At 35.0% G+C, this 19,176-nt stretch overlaps 1 protein-coding gene across 1 annotated transcript in view; it reads left to right on the forward strand.

Moving 5' to 3' along the window:
- lrp1bb (low density lipoprotein receptor-related protein 1Bb) overlaps positions 1-19,176 on the forward strand; it is a 625,723-nt gene that overhangs the window by 143,476 nt on the left and 463,071 nt on the right. The window contains exon 2 of the mRNA XM_056465638.1: positions 5,520-5,642. Within this exon, the coding sequence (XP_056321613.1) occupies positions 5,520-5,642 (123 nt within the window). The remainder of the gene's footprint in view (positions 1-5,519; positions 5,643-19,176) is intronic.

Raw genomic sequence — 19,176 nt, forward strand, 5'->3', positions numbered from 1 at the left:
AATCCCAGTTGCTTTGCTCACGTCCTGACTTATGATTATACATTACTACAGAGACATGTTAAAACATGGCTGTCAATCAATTCGGTGGGCAGGAAAACTGCACTCCTACGTCACGTTGCGGTGGGCTTCAAAATGGGAGGGATTTGGATCCTATTTTAATTTCAGGAAATAAAAAAAAAAATAGACTTGTCTTTATATCTCCCCAATATGACTGCGGATACATGATACCTACACACAGTTCTGCTCAAATACATTTCCAAAAGATGTTTTTCATCATAGGTTCCCTTTAAGTGTTGTGAAAAGCAATGGCAACATTACAAAGTGCTAAATAAACGTGTTTATTTTGATTAAAAACAATAGAAAATCACGAGGAACACATTCAATAATGTTTGTTGTATTGTCTGCAATGAAATACAGGTCAAAGTAAATTTAGAAATCAATACTGCCCTTTTATATTTGCGTTTTCCACACTGTCCCAACTTTTTCTGATTTGGGGTTGTATATAGATAGACGGAATATATATGGAATACTGATAAAGATGCGCTTGGATGTTCGCCTTGAACAACAATATCATGGGGATTAATTGAGCTTCGACTGTAGCGGAGGCTTTCAGCATCAAACAACTGCTCTCCTTGACAGATTCATCAAACAAGATTGGCAGAGCCTCCATCCGGAGTTCTGAAGGCCATCTCCTCTATTCACCAGCTCACTGTCACAGTTTTACGTATCGAAAGCTGGCGGAATCACAAAGGCTGAGGAGCTTTAATGAGCCAAAGTTCTCTTCTCGCCGAGGTGGCAGCTTGTGTCAAAAATGAAGCTCATAATAGCATGCCAGTCCAGGCTCCACTGAACATTTCCTACTGTTATGGTAATGGGTTACCGCTACCTCATCAAAGAGTTGAGGCCGTTGTTATTTTTATCTCCCCTCCTCGTGTCTGTTTGAAATTATCTCCGAATGACCGCAACATTTATCGGTTCACTTCAATTCAATCCTTTCAGATGCAAATTCCGTTTTTGGCCTTCGAAAACAAATGATGCAAGATTTTATTCCTTGACAGGCTTGAAGTGTTTTTTGTGCAGCTATTTTCTTTTTTTTCGGCGCATTTTGAACTGTTTGTAGAGAATCTATTGAAACAGAAAGCCAGGGAAGCATCAAACACTCGAGTCGAGAAGTGAAGGCCTCTTGAGGTAAGAGGGAAGGTAAAGTGGCATTGCTGGTCATTCCAATAATTCAAATTGGGCTGAGCTTTAAAGGGCATCCCGACATGAAAGCAGGTACACATCAGTGGACAGATGCCGCTCCGGGGTTTCTGAAGTAGTCTCTTTCATGGCTTTCTGCTGCTTGCGAAAGAAACTATCCTCAGGTATAAGGAGTGTGTTTTTTTTAAATGGTAACCAATTCAGGTGCAAAGATAAAGATACCTTCAGACTGGACTCGGGAGATCTGTTGGAAATCCTGACCGTGCAGCCAAATGTTTCCTTCACTGTTTTTTCCTCCAGTTTCAATTTAATTCAGGTGAACTTTCTTTTTAACTGTCAGTCAACTTTTCTAAATATAAAGGCAGTCACGCTAGACAAAAAGTTTGGCTTGAAATCCGTTTCAATAACCACTCATGCGAAAATATAGACACGTCTTTTTAAAGCCACTACAACAATCAAATCAGCGTCACTATTCATTCGGGGCAGCAGAATTGCTGTTGTTTTTGTTAGTAAGAACGAAGGACAGAGGGCAGCCATCATCATATTCCCTGTAATTGCTTTTTGACTGATGTGCAGCTGCCATTGAATTGAATCAGGCCAGATTACCAGCAGAGTTTCAGAGCCGCCGCGGCTCTAAAGAAAGTGAATCAATTGTAGAAGAACCCAACCCTCGAACAATTTGCCAGATCCATTCTTCCCCATAGAACTAATCTTCAGTCACGCCAGTAAAAAATGCAGCGGTGGCCCTTATTGTAAGATGTGCAATAATACTTTGCGGATTTTCAAATTATGTGGGATGAACTTGAGAAATCAGTTGTCTTGTGCTGAATTCCCATGTTGCTGCACCATTAACATAACAAAACGCCATTTAAAATAGTACTGCAGTGCTTGTTTTTTGTTCAGTAATTTATATTATATTATGCAATGCACACAACACTATGGCTCAGTGGTTAGCACTGTCGCCTCACAGCAAGAAGGTTGCTGGTTCGAGTTCCGGCTGGATCGGTTGGCATTTCTGTGTGGAGTTTGCATGTTCTCCCCATCTTGGTGTGGGTTTCCTCTGTTTGCTCCGGTTTCCCCCACAGTCCAAAGACATGTGGTATAGGTGAATTGAATAAACTAAATTGGCCGTAGTGTATGAGTGTGAATGAGTTTGTATGAGTTATATTTCCCAGTACTGAATTGCAGCTGGAAGGGCATCCGCTTTGTAAAACATATGCTGGATAAGTTGCGGTTCAATCCACTGTGGTAACCTGTGATGAAAAAAGGGACTAAGCCAAAGGAAAATGAATGAATGAATTTACAAGGCTCTTCTTGAATTTTTAAATGATCAAAATAACATCAAATGTATGTAACAAGCACGATTAGCTGATCACACGACATTGGTTTGTGTCTTGAATCCTTTGTCATCTCTTATTTTTATTGTATGTTTAGGACTGGTCTTAAAAATGACAGTGTGAATGCTAAGTGAACCAGGATTCTTTATTCCGCAGATGACTCTCATGCGTGTTAAAAAATTTTAAAAACCACACGTTAAAGACATGAAGAACATTTTCATGTAAAAATGATCATTTAATTATCTTGTTCCAATTACCAAATGCTCCAAAAGCAGAATTTCCACCTTCAGAGTTGTGTATGTGTGCTATATCCTGGAGTAACTGAGTTGTGTTTTATTCACACACACAAACCCCATTGATTTAGGCAATGTGTGACGCGAGAACTCAAGAAATCAAGCAAGCATAAATCCGAATGCACATTGTTCAATGAATGCACATTATGTGATCAAAAGCTTAATAATATAAAAAAAAGATATAAAAAAATAAAAATGATATCATGATTTACTCGCTCTCATGACATTTCAGAGATGTTTGACTTACTTTCATTATGTGTAGAACTACATTGGACCCAAAAAAAACATTGAAACCCTTTGATTTTGATTGTATAGGTTAGAAAAAAGTCATATCCCTCTGTGGCATGGTGTTGCCATCAGGGAACAAACCAGTTTTTTTCATTGTTTAGTTAGAGCACTTTTGTAAAAACAATAACATCCTATGGATGAAAATGTGCAGAAATGTATAGTTATCACCAAAATATATATTTATTGTTTTACTGTAAACTATGAATGTTGAACATTTAATGTAGGTAAAGAACATTATTGAACAGTTAGGCTAATTCCTTCTAACAGCGAGCTTGAAGAGTCACATTAGCTTTCCATTCAAAGAAGCGAATTAAACTTGCAAAAAGCCACAGTTATGCACAGTTTATTTTTAACCCTGATTAAACAAACCTGATTAAACTAATTAAGTACTTTAGGCTTGTTTGAAACCTACAGGTAAGTGTGTTGAAGCAGGGTAGGAACTAAACTCTGCAGGTTTTTTTTTTGCCTAAAACAAAAATTCATGCCATAGAGGGATATGGTTGATAAAATAGACATATATCATAGAGGTTTGGAACAACATGAAGTTAAATTAGGGCTTATGTTTGGCAGGTTTGGTTCCATTGAAACAAACGTTGGTGTGATTTATCTGTTAGTGCTGTTTATTTGCTGTTAAAAAAAAGTATGAACGCTGCAAAACTAGATTGCTAAAAACAAACTCTGATGCAGTTCAACTGAAATAAGACCAAAACATGGACCAAAGACATCTACACAAACCAAAAACAAGACATTATATCACAAAATGTGACCATAAATAAAAGGAATCTTCATGTACTCCTGTTTTTACACATTATACTCAGTTTTTCCGAGTAATGTTCAGCAGAGTTGTGGGAAATGCATTGCCTTCTAACATACTTTTGTTTGTGTGAGGTATTTCTTGCATTGTTTGACAGTTTACACCAGGGGCTACCAATCTCGGTCCTGGAGGGCCGGTGTCCCTGCAGGGTTTAGCTTCAACTTGCCTCAACACACCTACCTGGGTGTTTCCATTATACCTAGTAAGACCATGATTAGCTTTTTCAGGTGGGTTTGATTAGGGTTGGAGCTGAAATCTGCTGGACACCAGCCCTCCAGGAACAAGTTTGGTGACCCCTGGTTCACACAATTGATAAGCTTTTTACCGGTATGGTTTTGTTTTTTGTTTTTTTTAACAAAGTATTATGATAGAAATTTAATGTGAAAGTCAACCAAAGAAAAATAACCAGCACAAGGTTGCACAACTCTTTCTGCTGAACTGAATTTCCGAAGCAGTCATTTGCATGTAGCAGTGAACTTTTGTTGTAGTATGTGTAGTAAAAAAATCTGTCCATGTACAGTAGGTCATGGCCTAATTTTGTGGCCTTCGGCTTGAAAGACAGAGAGGGAGAGACTGGGAGCAAGATGAAACCATTTGACATTTATAATTCTGTCCCTTGATAGTGAATTTGCTTGGCGGGGATCGTGTGAGAGTGGGGCAAAGCAAGGACAGAGAGCAGCGGTGCAGAGAATTATGGCTTGCATTACTGCCTCAACGTTTCAGAAGCATAATTGGAATTGGAGCATTTTGGATCATAATCATTTTGATATGTTTATAAATGACATAGTTTGCTTGAAATATGTGGCCCAGTTCTGGATGATTCCTGAAGGATTTTCACAGCTGCTTGATGGTTTTTATGAAGCTACTTTTTTCTTCTTCTCGTGAGCAATGCTGGGGGAATGGAAGAATTATGTTATGAATTGTGCTTCTGGAAGTAACATTACCCCAAAAATAACATTCTGACATCATCTACTTACCCTCAAGTTGTTGAAACCCACAAGATTTTGTTCATCTTTGGCACAAAAGTTAAAAAAAAAAATCTAAATCTGAAAGATTTCTGACCCTAAATTGAATTTCTTTATCCAAAACACAAATATTTTCTTTATCCAATAAATATATAAATATAAATTGAATCAAGCAGTTTACTCCAAGTATTTCAAAGAGAAAGTGTCTCTTTTTATGACATATTTTGTCTATTTAATCAGTCCTTCCAGGATTTAGCAAGTGTAATGATTCTTTAATTAAAAAAGAGATTTGTTGTGTACTTTAAGAGCAAAACACAAGCATTGAAGCAAATGATGGCAAAAGTTTTGAGAAAACAGTTTTGTATATACAGTATATATACAGTTGTTCTTTCTAAATCCTGGAGTAAATTATTACAGCGTGTTACTTCCTGCCTGACCGTTCTGTAAAAATTAATTATCATTGCATTCATGTCACTATAATGAATCATTGTATGACTTCATGCATTTCAAATACACGTACTAATCATGATATTTATCAGACAATCATGCAATTAAAACATGTAATCCTGTATTGCACCTCATCCCATGCTCCATCTCTGTCTCCACCCTCCTCTCCCATTAGAACCCATTTTGTGTGACGTGGGAGAGTTTCTGTGTGGTGACCAGCTAACCTGTGTGTCCGACAACTGGCTCTGTGATGGGGAACCAGACTGTCCAGATGGTTCTGATGAGGTTCTGGACAAATGTAAGTAACCATTATGTCAAACCATAATACTAACAACAGACCATTATGTGTAAAGCATCCACATTCCCATATCTCCATGCAAACACTTCATATTTTACCAATACATTATTTCCAGACAATGTATTGTGTGACAGATTTTTTCCTGGTCAACTGTGCCCAATTGTTTGCACTGTTGAACTGATCAAGGTTTTACACATTGAGTACATTTACATTGACACCAGTAATCAGATTTTAATATGATTAAGACAATACTCTGATTAAGAGTCTACCATGTAAACAATGATTTATTTTATTTATTTATTTATTTATTTATTTTTTGATTAATTTAAGGTCATATTTGAACTAGACAGAAATCATTTTAAGATGTGGAGTACACTGATTTTAGTCGCTTTATTGAAGTGCAGTACACCCATGTATACACCTTAATCAAACTAATACCATCTTTTAGGATGCTTTATGTGACAGGATATTTCATATACACGGATGTTTACACACTATTTTCTGCACCTACCGAGTCAGTTAAGGACCACAGACACATACACCTCGAAATGTGGAGGCATTTGCCGTGCCCTATCAAATTCCATTAAACCAACACTCTTCCACCAGTCCTTAATTTGTACTCTCATCCAATACCTTGAAAGAAATGTTCCTGAACGAAAGTAAAAATGCCAAACTGCAGTTAAAGTCGACAAACTAAAAATGAAACTCCGGAGGAAATGTGGATAGCATGCTGAAGCAACAACACTAATCGATCTGTGTGCTATAACATGTAAAACGGGATCATAAAAGAACCATTCAAAAAGTAACTCATGTAAACACCTTAATCATATTATTGTCTTATTCAGATTAGAGCAAATATTTTGATTGCTGATATCCATGTAAACGTAGTCTATCTCCTCAAATACCAATTTTTCTTTTCCCTTTCTGATACAAATTCCAATACATTGGCTTGGAGTATTGGACGATACTGAGTACTGATCCGATACCTGGGTGTTTATCCGTATGAACAACTTGGTCTGTATGAATTGGTTGAAATATTTTATGGTGTGCTTCAAACTTATCTATTACTAAATCATGAACAAATACATTTTATTATCTGACGTTTTTACCAAACATGAATACTATATATTGTTCTCCACTGATATTTTAACTTCAAATGCAGCCACAATTCTAATATTGTAAATTGAAAGGTATAATTTAGATTTTACAGGATAGTTGAATAAAACTAGTGCAACAATTAAATCTAGAAAAATACTAACAATGAAAAAAAAAAAAGTATGGCTAGTAAGCAGTTTTGTTACATAATAAAAGGCATTTCAGTTTTACAAAATAAAAGTACCAAAAAGTGCAACAAAAAGTTATACTCATCACCCCGAAGAATAAGTTCAATCATTTTATCCCACTTTATTTCTCATTGGCCATCTTTAAAAACTTTTCTCTTCATAAGAACTTACAAACTGATTTTGACACTAGTTTCAGTAGTTCAATAGTTGTGAGCTAGCCTTAATGAAACCATTGTGTTCAGCAGGATTACATGTCTTCAAATGCTTTATTAAGTTACTCATATTACAGTTGCTAATATTTGTGCCACCCCTCAAAAATGCAGCATGGCATATGAGACTTGTCACCATCTTACTGGCTGGTTGGTCCTGTCTTTAAATGTGCCAAATAGTGGGCATACTGCTTGCACATTGAATTTTTTTCTCCAAAAGAATAGATTTCCAGTTTGCATCATTAAATGAAGCTAGCAGCCAGCGGGGATAACTATGCATTATATGTTTATCACTTAAAAAAAAACATGCTAACAGATTAGTTTATGGGTTGAAGTGCTTGCCGATACTGATTAAAGCCTCAATAACATCACATGGATTTGTCACAATTTCGACATGATTTCCTTGATGTAGGGTGTCGTGTGGATCCGTAAACAACAAATGTGTTTACATTCGTGACACAAGATTCAATGGTTTCTTCTGGTGTAATTTGGCAAAGTTTACGACAACTGAAACCCATCGCAGAAAGTCTAGCATGTTTAATTTTCTTTCACGTTTTTCACAAGGAGTTCCGTCACGTGGGTGTCACTGTGCAATAGGAGCACATAATTTCTTGGTTATATCATCAGGTGCTGCCGTTAATCCACGGGACAGGTAATCAAAAAATAGGCTGCATATTTACTTATGGGTGGGTCACGGATGATAAGATCAATCATTGGTTATGCAAATTTTAACTACTTTTTCTAAAATATTGAGCTGTTTTAAGCAACTTTATCTGACAGACTGGCACAACTATTCAGACATCTCCATTCTCACCATGAGTTTCTGTTCTCTCATCCTTGCAACCAAGTTTGTTATTTTGAGGTAATCTGGGAACATGTTTATTGCTGGAAATGCATTGTAAAAACATGTTCTGCTCATTTAAATGTGCCAGTAACAGTGAAAACAGTTTCGTGTAGGTTTCTCTGAAACTGTGAATGTTTAACATTAATTTTATTTAGGCTAGATTATTTTTTTATTTAACAAACCAACGCAATCTCACGGCAATTCGTGTTTTGGTGCTGAAGCATATAATGGACTTGTTTTGAACTACCTCACCTCAAATGTTCATCATTCTTGTTTATCTAGTAGATAACTGACCAACAACAACAAAAAAAAAACATTAAGATTAAGATAGAAATAGTACCAAACTAATTATTTTTTTCCAAGAAAAAGATACGAATTATATTTTTATTTGTGCCCGTCCACTACTCAACTGTGCGGGTGGATAATTTGTTTTACTCTGTGGGAAAATAAGGATTTAATTAATGCTTCACTGTAATTGTTGTATCACAAACCTCTGTTGTATATTTTCAATTTTTTTATATGTCATTATATTATTGATTATGTCTTGAGCATCTGATTTTTCTATCCATGTCGTAACGAATCTCGTTAAATAATGTAGCCTAGTTGTCAGCAACTTCAGTGTTTATTGCGATTGAAATAAGATTTTTGAAAAATTGAAAGTGAGACAAGAAGTATTGTTAGCAACACTTGTGACTGCTTTGTGAAATAACGCTGGTCGTTGACCTCACAAGTTGACTGATCATGAAGGAACGTGTAGTCTGGCACATTTGTTACTCACTACAAGTCAAGATTTTATCAAGACAAAATTGCATAATCTGACATAGTGACGTTCGTAATCGACAATAAAATCATGTGATCTGACCTGGGCTTAACACACATCAAATGTTTGTGGTATCAGAGGCAATTATGATACTAGTATCGGAATCAGAATAATATTACTCTTGTCCTTTTGTGCATTTGTCCTTTATGGATGACCAGCCTGTTTAGGCAATGACTCCGTAATTATAAATGAGTTAATGACATTGTCAAGATGCAAAGTTTAAAGATTTGGATTGACCAGCTTCTCTTGCTATGCCAGGGTTTGACCTTCATATAAAACTAATCATTGCCTTAACATTGAAAACTAGACATTTCTAACACTGTAAAACTAAAAAATGCTGGGTTCCACACATCCCTTCATGTCTTCCCAATGCAAATCGATTAATTTAATTTAATTGTTATTACATATTTAAGTGAACTGAACATAAAACAATTAAGTTGTCCACAAAAACCTCAAGAATTGTGTTGATTCAGCTCATTTTACATGAGTAGTTTGAACAATTATGAGTCAATTTACTATATAAAATAAAATAAAAATCAGCGTCAACTTGCATATAACGTTGTTTCTTGTCTTGTTTAACCCAGATTGTACTTCACACATATACCCAGATGTTTGAAGGAGATAAAACTGTCCTGGTTTTAATATATAATAATATTTGTGAAAAGATTGATTGGTTTATGTTAAAACTATGTGCTCAATTGCTTGGTGTAGATGCAAGACATTTCTAGAAGAGCTTAATTTATTACAGATTCCAGGCACAGTGGGTCAACTATTCTCACCACCAGTATTCTATTATCATTTAGATTAATCATGTTCGCTCTGTTTTATTTATAATGCCTTAGAATGGATTCTGAGAGTATTTATCATGGGAATTTTGAGGAGCTCATTACCATAGATTATGCATTGATAGGAAGTGCATTTCAATCAGCTTTTGCTACAAAATGTACAGAGGAAAGGATTGTGTTTGTAAGCCAAAACCGACTACTATCACGTGAGTGTATTAACAACATGGGCGCAGGTAATTTTATTCATATGTTTGTGCACATTGGACACACTAAGGTTACTGTGTTGCTTATGATTGTGTGCGGTAAGAGTAAACTGTGCTGCTGCTTTAATCTACTGATTTTTATAATTTTTATTTTTTTTTTTTACATTTATTTTTTTTATTTATCATCTGTGTATTCAGAAAGGGTCAGCCATGCACATCTAACAAAGATGGAAAGATGCATAGACTGGGTGTGATGAAGAAAGAAAATGACCGTCAGCGTAAATTGTCTTTTTTATATAAAATTTAAGTTGCCAATCATGCATGCAAAACCACATATTTGTTTGGCTAAAGATGTTCTAAATCATTTGATAAGGAGTTTTGCATCTAAATGATATAAATACTTTGAAAATACATTGATTAGTGCAAGATTTCTAAACATGGAACATTTTAAAATATTGCTGGCAAACATAGGCGTAGCTTAGCATGTGGGCACGGGTTAATTTAATTTAACTTAACTTAAGTTTTGTCATTAATTAGATTTATTATTATTGTATGCAGTCTAAATAATAATAACAATAATAATAATAATAATAATAATTATTATTATTATTTAGACTACATACAATAATAATAAATCTAATGACAAAACATTTATATCTATATAGATATACATATCTAATTTACACTTAAAAATTCAATTCAAAATAAAGCTAAATTAAATTTAAATTTTAATTTAATATTTAATTTAATTTAATTTTAACTTTATTTTAATAGAATTTTTAAGTGTAAATTAGATATGTATATCTATATAGATATAAATGTTTTGTCAATAATTAGATTTATTATTATTGTATGCAGTCTAAATAATAATAATAATAAAAATAATAATAATAATAATAATAATAATAATAATAATAATAATAATAATAATAATAATAATAATAATTGTTATTATTATTATTATTATTATTATTATTATTATTATTATTATTATTATTATTATTATTGTATTTTATAGTCCTATATTTATGTGGTCTTATGTCCAGGACGCTCTATTTTAATTAAAATTGATAGCCGACATTCAAATTTATAATGCATTAATTTAATCTCAATTCTCTTTCTCCTTGACCAGAGGTTAACTTCACTAAAAAAGTGGTACAGCTTACCCCACTCTCTGTCATAACTGCTTTAATTTATCCTCATCGTTTTTAGGCAAGGACACTTCATTAATTTTCACTCTTCATAGAAAAGACTAGATTTATATAAAGTCATTCATAGACATGCAGTAGATCTTCTTCATTGATTAATACTCAGACCAGTCTTCAAATTAACTGAAAATCTGAAGCATCTTATATTGCTCTAATTGGCAAGTACATATCAAAACAATGCATTGTTCTGTGTTGCTTCTAATATTCCTCAATTTTAATTAGTTTGAGAGCAACTCAAAGGGCTGTCTCGTTCTCATGTAATGATACACAGTATTCAGTCTGTAGATGCTTTCCATTCATATGCATATCACCTGTTGCTAGATGTTATTATGATCAACTCCTAATCCTCTTAGTTTTCTAATTAGATTCATCTCTAGTGTTTCAGTGTCTGAGTCTTCCCTGTTACATGATGCAGTATTAAAGGGTTAGGTCACTCAAAAGTGAAACTCATTTACTCTCCTTTGACTTACTTATGTTGGACACAAAAGAAAATGCTTTGAAGAAATCTGGAAACCTGTAACCATTGATTTGTTTTTCTACCTTAGATGTGTGGTTACAGATTTTCGGCTCTTTATAAAATATAGTATTTCTGTGTTCAACAGAAGAAAGAACCTCATAAAGATTTAGAACCACTTCAGGCTGAGTAAATTTTTTTGGCTGAACTGTCCCTTTAAGGAAACTGTCCCTTTAATTTGGAAATTGTTGACTTTTTGTAAAGTGTTTTTACCAGTGTGTACATGCAAAGAGAGCATCCAAAATACACATTTAAGTGTTTCTTTTGTTGCACCTTATCAGTTTGTGTCTGTAAATTTCAAATAAATATTTTTGAAGGGCAGATTTCTTTCAAATTGTATTTTTTTACTCCTGCTCTCAGCCATAAATCTGTAATTCAGCAGCACTTACAGCAAACTACACTCTTCAATTCACACTTATATTGTGAAGGTTTTTACAGAAGGATGTGTTCATTCATAATTTGCAGGCAACATTTTGGATATAATGTTTTATACTACAAAAACTGCAAAAATGTATTTTCTTCTGGTTGTATTTACAATTCTCTGAATTATAGAGTGATTAAAAAAAAGGTTCTCAGAATTCCCTCTGAAAAAAAAGTTCACTAATAAAAGGGTGGGCTATTAATTTTTCCAAGGGGCCACATTAGACACTACGATGGCTTTAGAGCAGGCATGGGCAAACTTGATCCTCGAGGGCCAGTGTCCCTGCAGAGTTTTGCTCCAACACTAATCAAACACACCTGAACACCCTAATTAGTGTCTTTAAGATCACTAGAAAGCTACAAGCAGGTGTGTTTGATTAGGGTTGGAGCAAAACTATGCAGGGACACCGGCCCTCCAGGATCGAGTTTGCCCATCCCTGCTTTAGAGGATCAGACCAGTACAGTTAATTTGTTTAAAAAAATAAAATAAAAATTTCTGTGAAACTATTTAATAAACATTCATAAAAACTCTAAAGTTTAAAAAAGAATCAGTTTTACACCAAGCGTATTTTAAAGAGCAGCATCACAATATAAACTTATTCATGGCATTGTGTTGTTTGTTGGATTGCTTCACCTTAGTTGATTTTTATTATTCATTCATTCATTTCATTCATTTATTTATTCATTCATTCATTTTCTTTTCGGCTTAGTCCCTTTATTAATCTGGGGTCGCCACAGTGGAATGAATCGTCAACTTATCAAGCATATGTTTTACGCAGCGGATGCCCTTCCAGCTGCAACCCATCACTGGGAAACATGGGTGGACATGTAATGTAATGATCATCACTGAGAGAGGATCTGTACCCGGATTTGTTAAACCATTAATCTGAGGTAATTAGTCTACCTTTATCACTGTGTATCACTGTTTATCGAAATATGGGTATATTTGTATGGGTGTTTCCCAGTGTTGGGTTGCAGCTGGAAGGGCATCCGCTGTGTAAAACATATGCTGGATAAGTTGGCGGTTCATTTCGCTGTGGCGACCCCTGATTAATAAAGGGAATTCGCCGGAAGAAAATGAATGAGTGAATGAATGAATGTATTTTAGCAAGTGGTGAATGACTAAATATTTCACACGGGCCGATCAAAGAAGACCCGCGGGCCGTAAAATGGCCAGGTCTGGTCTAATATGTAAAAAAAAATGGAAATTGACTTTATCCACTGTGCAAAGTTTACATGCTAATTTATGCAAATTAGCTTGCTTATTTAATTAATGCATACATTTAAGAAATTTTGTTATAAAGTTTGCAATTTTAATGTAATCATTACTGGATGAGTATGGAGAAACTAGTTCATTTTTGACCCTATTCACCTGCATTTTCTTGCCTTAATTAGTTTGAGAACAATTCAAACGGCTGTCTATGATACGTCTCCAGACATATTATTATGCTCAACTCATAATCCTCTTAGCTTTATATAATAAGATTCACCTGGAGTGTTTTCGGTATCTGAGCCTGTGCTGTTACCTGATATTAAGTCCTCAGTTTTCATCCTAGTTATTGCTTCTGCTGTTCTCGTTTTCTGGACTGTGTGTGTACAGTGTTTCTGCTGTTGGCACCACAGAGAAATGTAATCACCACATTCTCAGGGCCTCCAGGGAAGGGCAGCTGCACATTTTCACTGCCACATGGCCAGTGGAGGCTGGATTTGCTGCCCGTTCAGCCTCCCTGCGGGACAAGGCCGACGTCTTGGGTTATCGGGGGAGCTGGGAGTCATCCCACTTTCCTCTAATGAAGAAAAACGTGTTGTGTTGACAATCCTGGAGCTTTCCAAGCATATCATGTTTCATCTTGTATTGGTCAGTGGAGCATGAGGCGAATGTGAGGTGAATTTTTTGGCTTGTTAAGGCTGTCACAGTTGTATCAGAAGCCAACATCAAACAACAATCAGCGGGAACAACAGAGGACAAGGTGTGTTTATTTATAGAGGTCATACGTTGTAATGTATTAAATAATGACCCAGATTGAGATATGTTTATTAGCCTTAAGTAAGGAATCAACTTAATGTCACATTATGTCAGTAAACATAAAAAAATAACACTTTAATTTAACAAACCAATAACTAACACTACCAGCTTAATAAACTAATAAATAGCTGTTTTTTTTATATAGTTTTGTTAGAAAGGTAGTAGTTGGGTTCAGGTATTGGGGATGCAGAAGAAGATCATACTTTATAGCTACCAATATACAGTTAATATCTTAATGATAGGTAGGTAATAAGCCAGTTGTAATTAGCATAAATTGTGACCTAAACTAAAGTGTTACCAAAAAATAAAAATCAAAGATGTTTTTAGCGTATGTATGTTTGAGCAAATAAATGCTAACATTAAAATTGTTTGTGCAGTAAACAGGTGTGTGTTTATTGTGTGTCAGGGTTGCCAGGTACAAGAATAAAAACCTGCTCAAAAAATAAATAAATAGCTCAATGTATTATTTGTTCATTCTTTTCTGATAGAATTAATTGCTGGATAGGTTTACCGTCTGATATGTACTGTCATGCTAAAGGTAAACATGATGAATCCAGGTGCAAGTGACTTTAAAATGACCAGAGGTCATATATCAAAAGGTGCAAACACAGTCCAAAAAGAGATAAGAAGCGACCCAATGCCACAGCTGAACGTGAGCTGAAATAAGTCCCAAAGACAACCGAGACTAGGTAGAACAGCTCAGGATAATACAGTAAAACGTCAACGAGAGTCCTGACGAGACACAGAGTCAGCATGAACAAACAATAATGAACTGACAACAAAGCAAAGAAACGCTGACATAGGTGCAGAAATTAACCACAGCTAAAGCGACTGATCAGAACAGCTAATCACAGAAGCACATAAACCAAATGACCACAGCACAGACAACCACAGAAAGAGCACACACACCCACAACTGTGACTATATAGGTGTTAAAGTACCAAGTTCTGACCCATATACACCAGACAACACTGATAAATAACTTTCTCAGATAGGTTTGTTTACTTGTTTGTATCAGTCTTTGGGTTGCCAGGTATATAAATATATCAATGTCTATTAGGAAATGATTCTATTTTGATTTTATATTTGCAAAAAAGGAATCGTTTTGGTAGCTGCAGCAAGTTACAAATGTATCCTCAAAAAACATAACCTGTAAATTCATGTTTTTTCCCCCAACTGCATTTTCAAAATAGATAAATTGTGCAGGACATCTATAGCTGCATCACCCTGAATTCAAACCTATTATCTCTGCATGCTAGTCTGGAACTCTCACCGCTTCACTAAATCACTTGAAGCCTCAACTCTACAATGTGGGGTTTAATACCTCAATTTGCTTAACTGTTTCTTTGCTGAAGCTGTTCCAGAGCAACACATAAAAATGACCACAAAGTGTCACTGTAGAGACGGGTTTCGAAACATTCAAAACATTTGCTTAGACTGTTTCATGAAGCCTCGCTTTGCCCACCAAGTCAAAACACAGCCAGACAAACAGGTGTAATGCCGGTAAAAAACACTTTGTAATGCTACATGGGGTAACACAAGACTCAGCAATGTGTGTGTGTGTGTGAGAGAGAGGTTAAAATAAATGTAATCAGTCCATGATGAGTTACCAGCTGTGTGTGTGTGTGATCAGAGGGAATCAGGAACTGGTGTGCATGAGGTGCATGATGATATTTGTAGTCCAGTTCAGTGACAGATCTGTAGATCTCCAGCAATCTGCATGGATTAGATCGCTGGTGATGGTGACGGTATGTGTGTCTCAGTGAAACTTTTGTTATATGTGTTTAATTAGTACGATACAGTGAAATAATAGGAATGCCCTAACCCCTTATGTTGTAATTAGTTATATACAATATGATTGTGGGTTGCGTCATCTTTTCATAAATCATTACAATGCTGATGTCTGGGATGTGACAACTCCAGACACTGTGGTGGATATCATCATTTTGTAAAACATCCAATTTTACAGTATGTGTGATATGACTAAACAGTAATCATAAATGATATTCCTCAATTCAAATAAGCAGAGGATTGGGCCTAGAAACAGTATAATCCCATAATTCCAGATCATCACCGCAGTATCAAGCAGATTCTTTATAAACTCAGTTAGGGAGATGTTTTTAGATTTTGAATGCGTGGATATGGGTCATTTCAGTGCTCTTCAGGCTGTTCTCTGCGCTCCTGCCTTTTGTCTTGAGCGCAATGTTCTTTATCAGGAAACACAAAGACACGCTTTAGTGACAAATTGCTCTACTCTCTCTCCCTCTCTGTTTTTTCTCCCCTTGAAGTTTGAATTGAGCAGAGAGAGTGAGAGAGATTGATTTTTGTTTTGTTCTCATTTTTGTTCTGGGTGAAGCATTAACTCACAACACTCAGAAGGCGATGCAGGCGGCGAGCCACGAGGCGGGCACATGATGTTCATGTTTTTGAAGAGATGACAGCTGTTTGCTTTAGACATCTGTCAAGTTAATTGTACATTACTTGGCCTTAAACCCTGCTTTGATCAGCTGTAGTTTACAGTACCTGGGTTAAACTTTAGGAAGTTGTTGTATGGGAAGTTGTTTTCTCTGAGGTAATGATAAAGGCATTTTTTTTTCCATATTCATTTTATTTTATGCTGTTTTTATTTAGTATTTGTTAAATCTATGTATAGTGTTTAAACAATTAATTAATTAAAAAAATTAATAAAATGCAAAAATAAAAAACAAAAACAAAATGCAGTAGATATGTATATGTAACAAAAAGTAGAAATTCAACTAAATATTTTTTTTGTTGTCCCAAATACATTAATTTATAGCCGTTAAGTAAGTTGTCCAGCATGTTTCCCTTGGTTTTCCAGCTCAAATATATAAATATTCTTATATGAAGTTATAAAAAGTTATATAAAGTTAACTTGATAAATCTTGTTTTCTGAAAAGAAAGACCTCTCAAGTTAACTTCATATAACTTTTTATTATTAGTATTATTGGGTGTCATGGTGGCTCAGTGGTTGGCAGTGTCACCTCACACCAAGAAAGTTGCTGGTTTGAGTCATGGCTGGGCCAGTTGGTGAATTGAATAAACTAAAGGTGAGTTGAATAAATTAAATTGGCCGTAGTGTATGTGTGTGAATGTGAGAGTGTACGGGTGTTTCCCAATACTGGGTTGCAGATGGAAGGGCATTCGCTGTGTAAAACATATGCTGGATAATTTAGCTGTTCATTTTGCTGTGGCGACCCTTGTTAAATAAGGCACTAAGCCGAAAGAAAATTTATGAGTTGTTATTATTATTATTATTATTATTATTATAAAAATGCTAGTGTGTGTATATACAGTCAAGCCCAAATGATTCATAATCCTCCTACTTAAATTACGTTTATTCAACCAGAATTGTTTTGCCTGGAAATGACACAGGCTTTCCTCACAGTACATGTAGCATCATTGTGTAAAAAAATAAATAAAAAATCTGATCTTTTATTTACATTTGAACAAAAACTTGACGTCAGAATTTGGCAAGTTTGAATAAGGGATGTTTAGTATATTTGAAATTGTAGTAAAATAACAATTACTGACAATTAATTAGCACTATGATCTGTAACAGATCTGTAGTCTTTCATGTCATCAGATGCTCTAAATATACACTACAGGTCAAAAGATTGGGGTCAGGTCTTTGGGGTCAGGTTTCGTGTACTCCAGTCATAATTGCTTTTATTACTATTACCATTCATAATAATAATAATAATAATAATTATGGATATCTCGATCCGATCAGTTATGTGGTGACAGAGTTAGACCTCTTTCTTGACTTCACACAGAAACAGCAACGCGTGCAGCATGACCTCACTTTGTTGCAGAGACGCTATTGGTTAAATGCTGGCAAAGTAGAACATGGAAGCAGCTTGAGGAAAGCGCCAGTTTGTCTGTGGTCAGGAGATATTATAAAGTTGATGAAGACAACATTGCCATAGCAAACTGTGAGATATGTAAACTTGGGATTGCCTGCCTGGTATTTTAAGTAGAGGTTCTATTTGTTTTCATAATAGGTTTTTTTTTATATTTATTGTTGCACTAAAGTGTAAAAGTGAAGAATTGATGTTATTTATTTAAGTGCTTATATAAGTGCTAAATTATATAACTGCTCTGTTTGTTCACAGAGTTGTTGAATGTTAAAATAAGGTGAATTAAATACAAAATAAGGAACATCCTGGATCTGTTTCTTCGCTCTTCTTTATTCTTTTTTTTATGTATTTTGGAAGTATCGGATCAGGTTTACTCGAAATCAAATGACTCCGACTCGAGGTCAAAAAACATCCCTATTAATAATCTTAATAATAATAATAAAATAATAATAATAATTATTATTATTATTATTATGTTAGAGTGATTTCTGAAGGATCATGTGACTTTGAAGACTGTAGTAATTAAGCTGAAAATTCATCTTTAAAATTGCTAGAATAAATGACAAATTAAATAACTACTTTTGAACAGTTATTTTATAGTGCAATAACATTTCACAATTTTACCATTTGTACTGTAATTTTGATTAAATAAATGCAGCCTTGATGGGCAGGATAAGCTTATTTCAAAACATTTAAAGATCCTACTGACCCCAAACTTTTGACCGGTAGTGTTCATCAGTAATGATTATTTGAATGACCATACATTTAAAACCATGTAAAGAGCATATATTATAACAAAATATATACATAAATTTAACATCGTATAACATTCATGTATTTTTTTTTATGCTGTCATTCAGACGCAACATTAAGTTTTGTGCAAGCGGTGCCGCTCCATTCTATCCACTGAGGGTCTTGAACATTTTGACCCAAAGCTAAAGAAAATATCTCACAATAATATAAAATCCCCCTGGGGCTGCACAGAATTAAGGAGTGGTCTTGCCTAAAATAGCGTGTGGTCTCTTACCATCTAAGACGCATAGAAATGCATATGGATTTTATGAGCACTATACTCTCAGGGCGGTTTCCTATGGCCTTCTCATACAGAAATAAATGGAAAGTAAATGTGCCTATTCCCCTGGAGAACTGACACCTGCAGAAAGGAGGTTTGAGAGGTAATGTAGCATAGCATCTTGTTATTGAGCTGAGGGACAGGCATTCAGCATTATGCAATATTTACCTCAACGGCCTCCTCAGAGCGCAGACTGAAATGCTAGTAAAATAGACTGAGCGGGGGACATTTATGAGATCATCAGGTGACATTCAGCTTGATTAACATCTTTT

The sequence above is a fragment of the Danio aesculapii genome, chromosome 9, assembly GCF_903798145.1.
Source record: "Danio aesculapii chromosome 9, fDanAes4.1, whole genome shotgun sequence".
Taxonomy (NCBI): domain Eukaryota; kingdom Metazoa; phylum Chordata; class Actinopteri; order Cypriniformes; family Danionidae; genus Danio; species Danio aesculapii.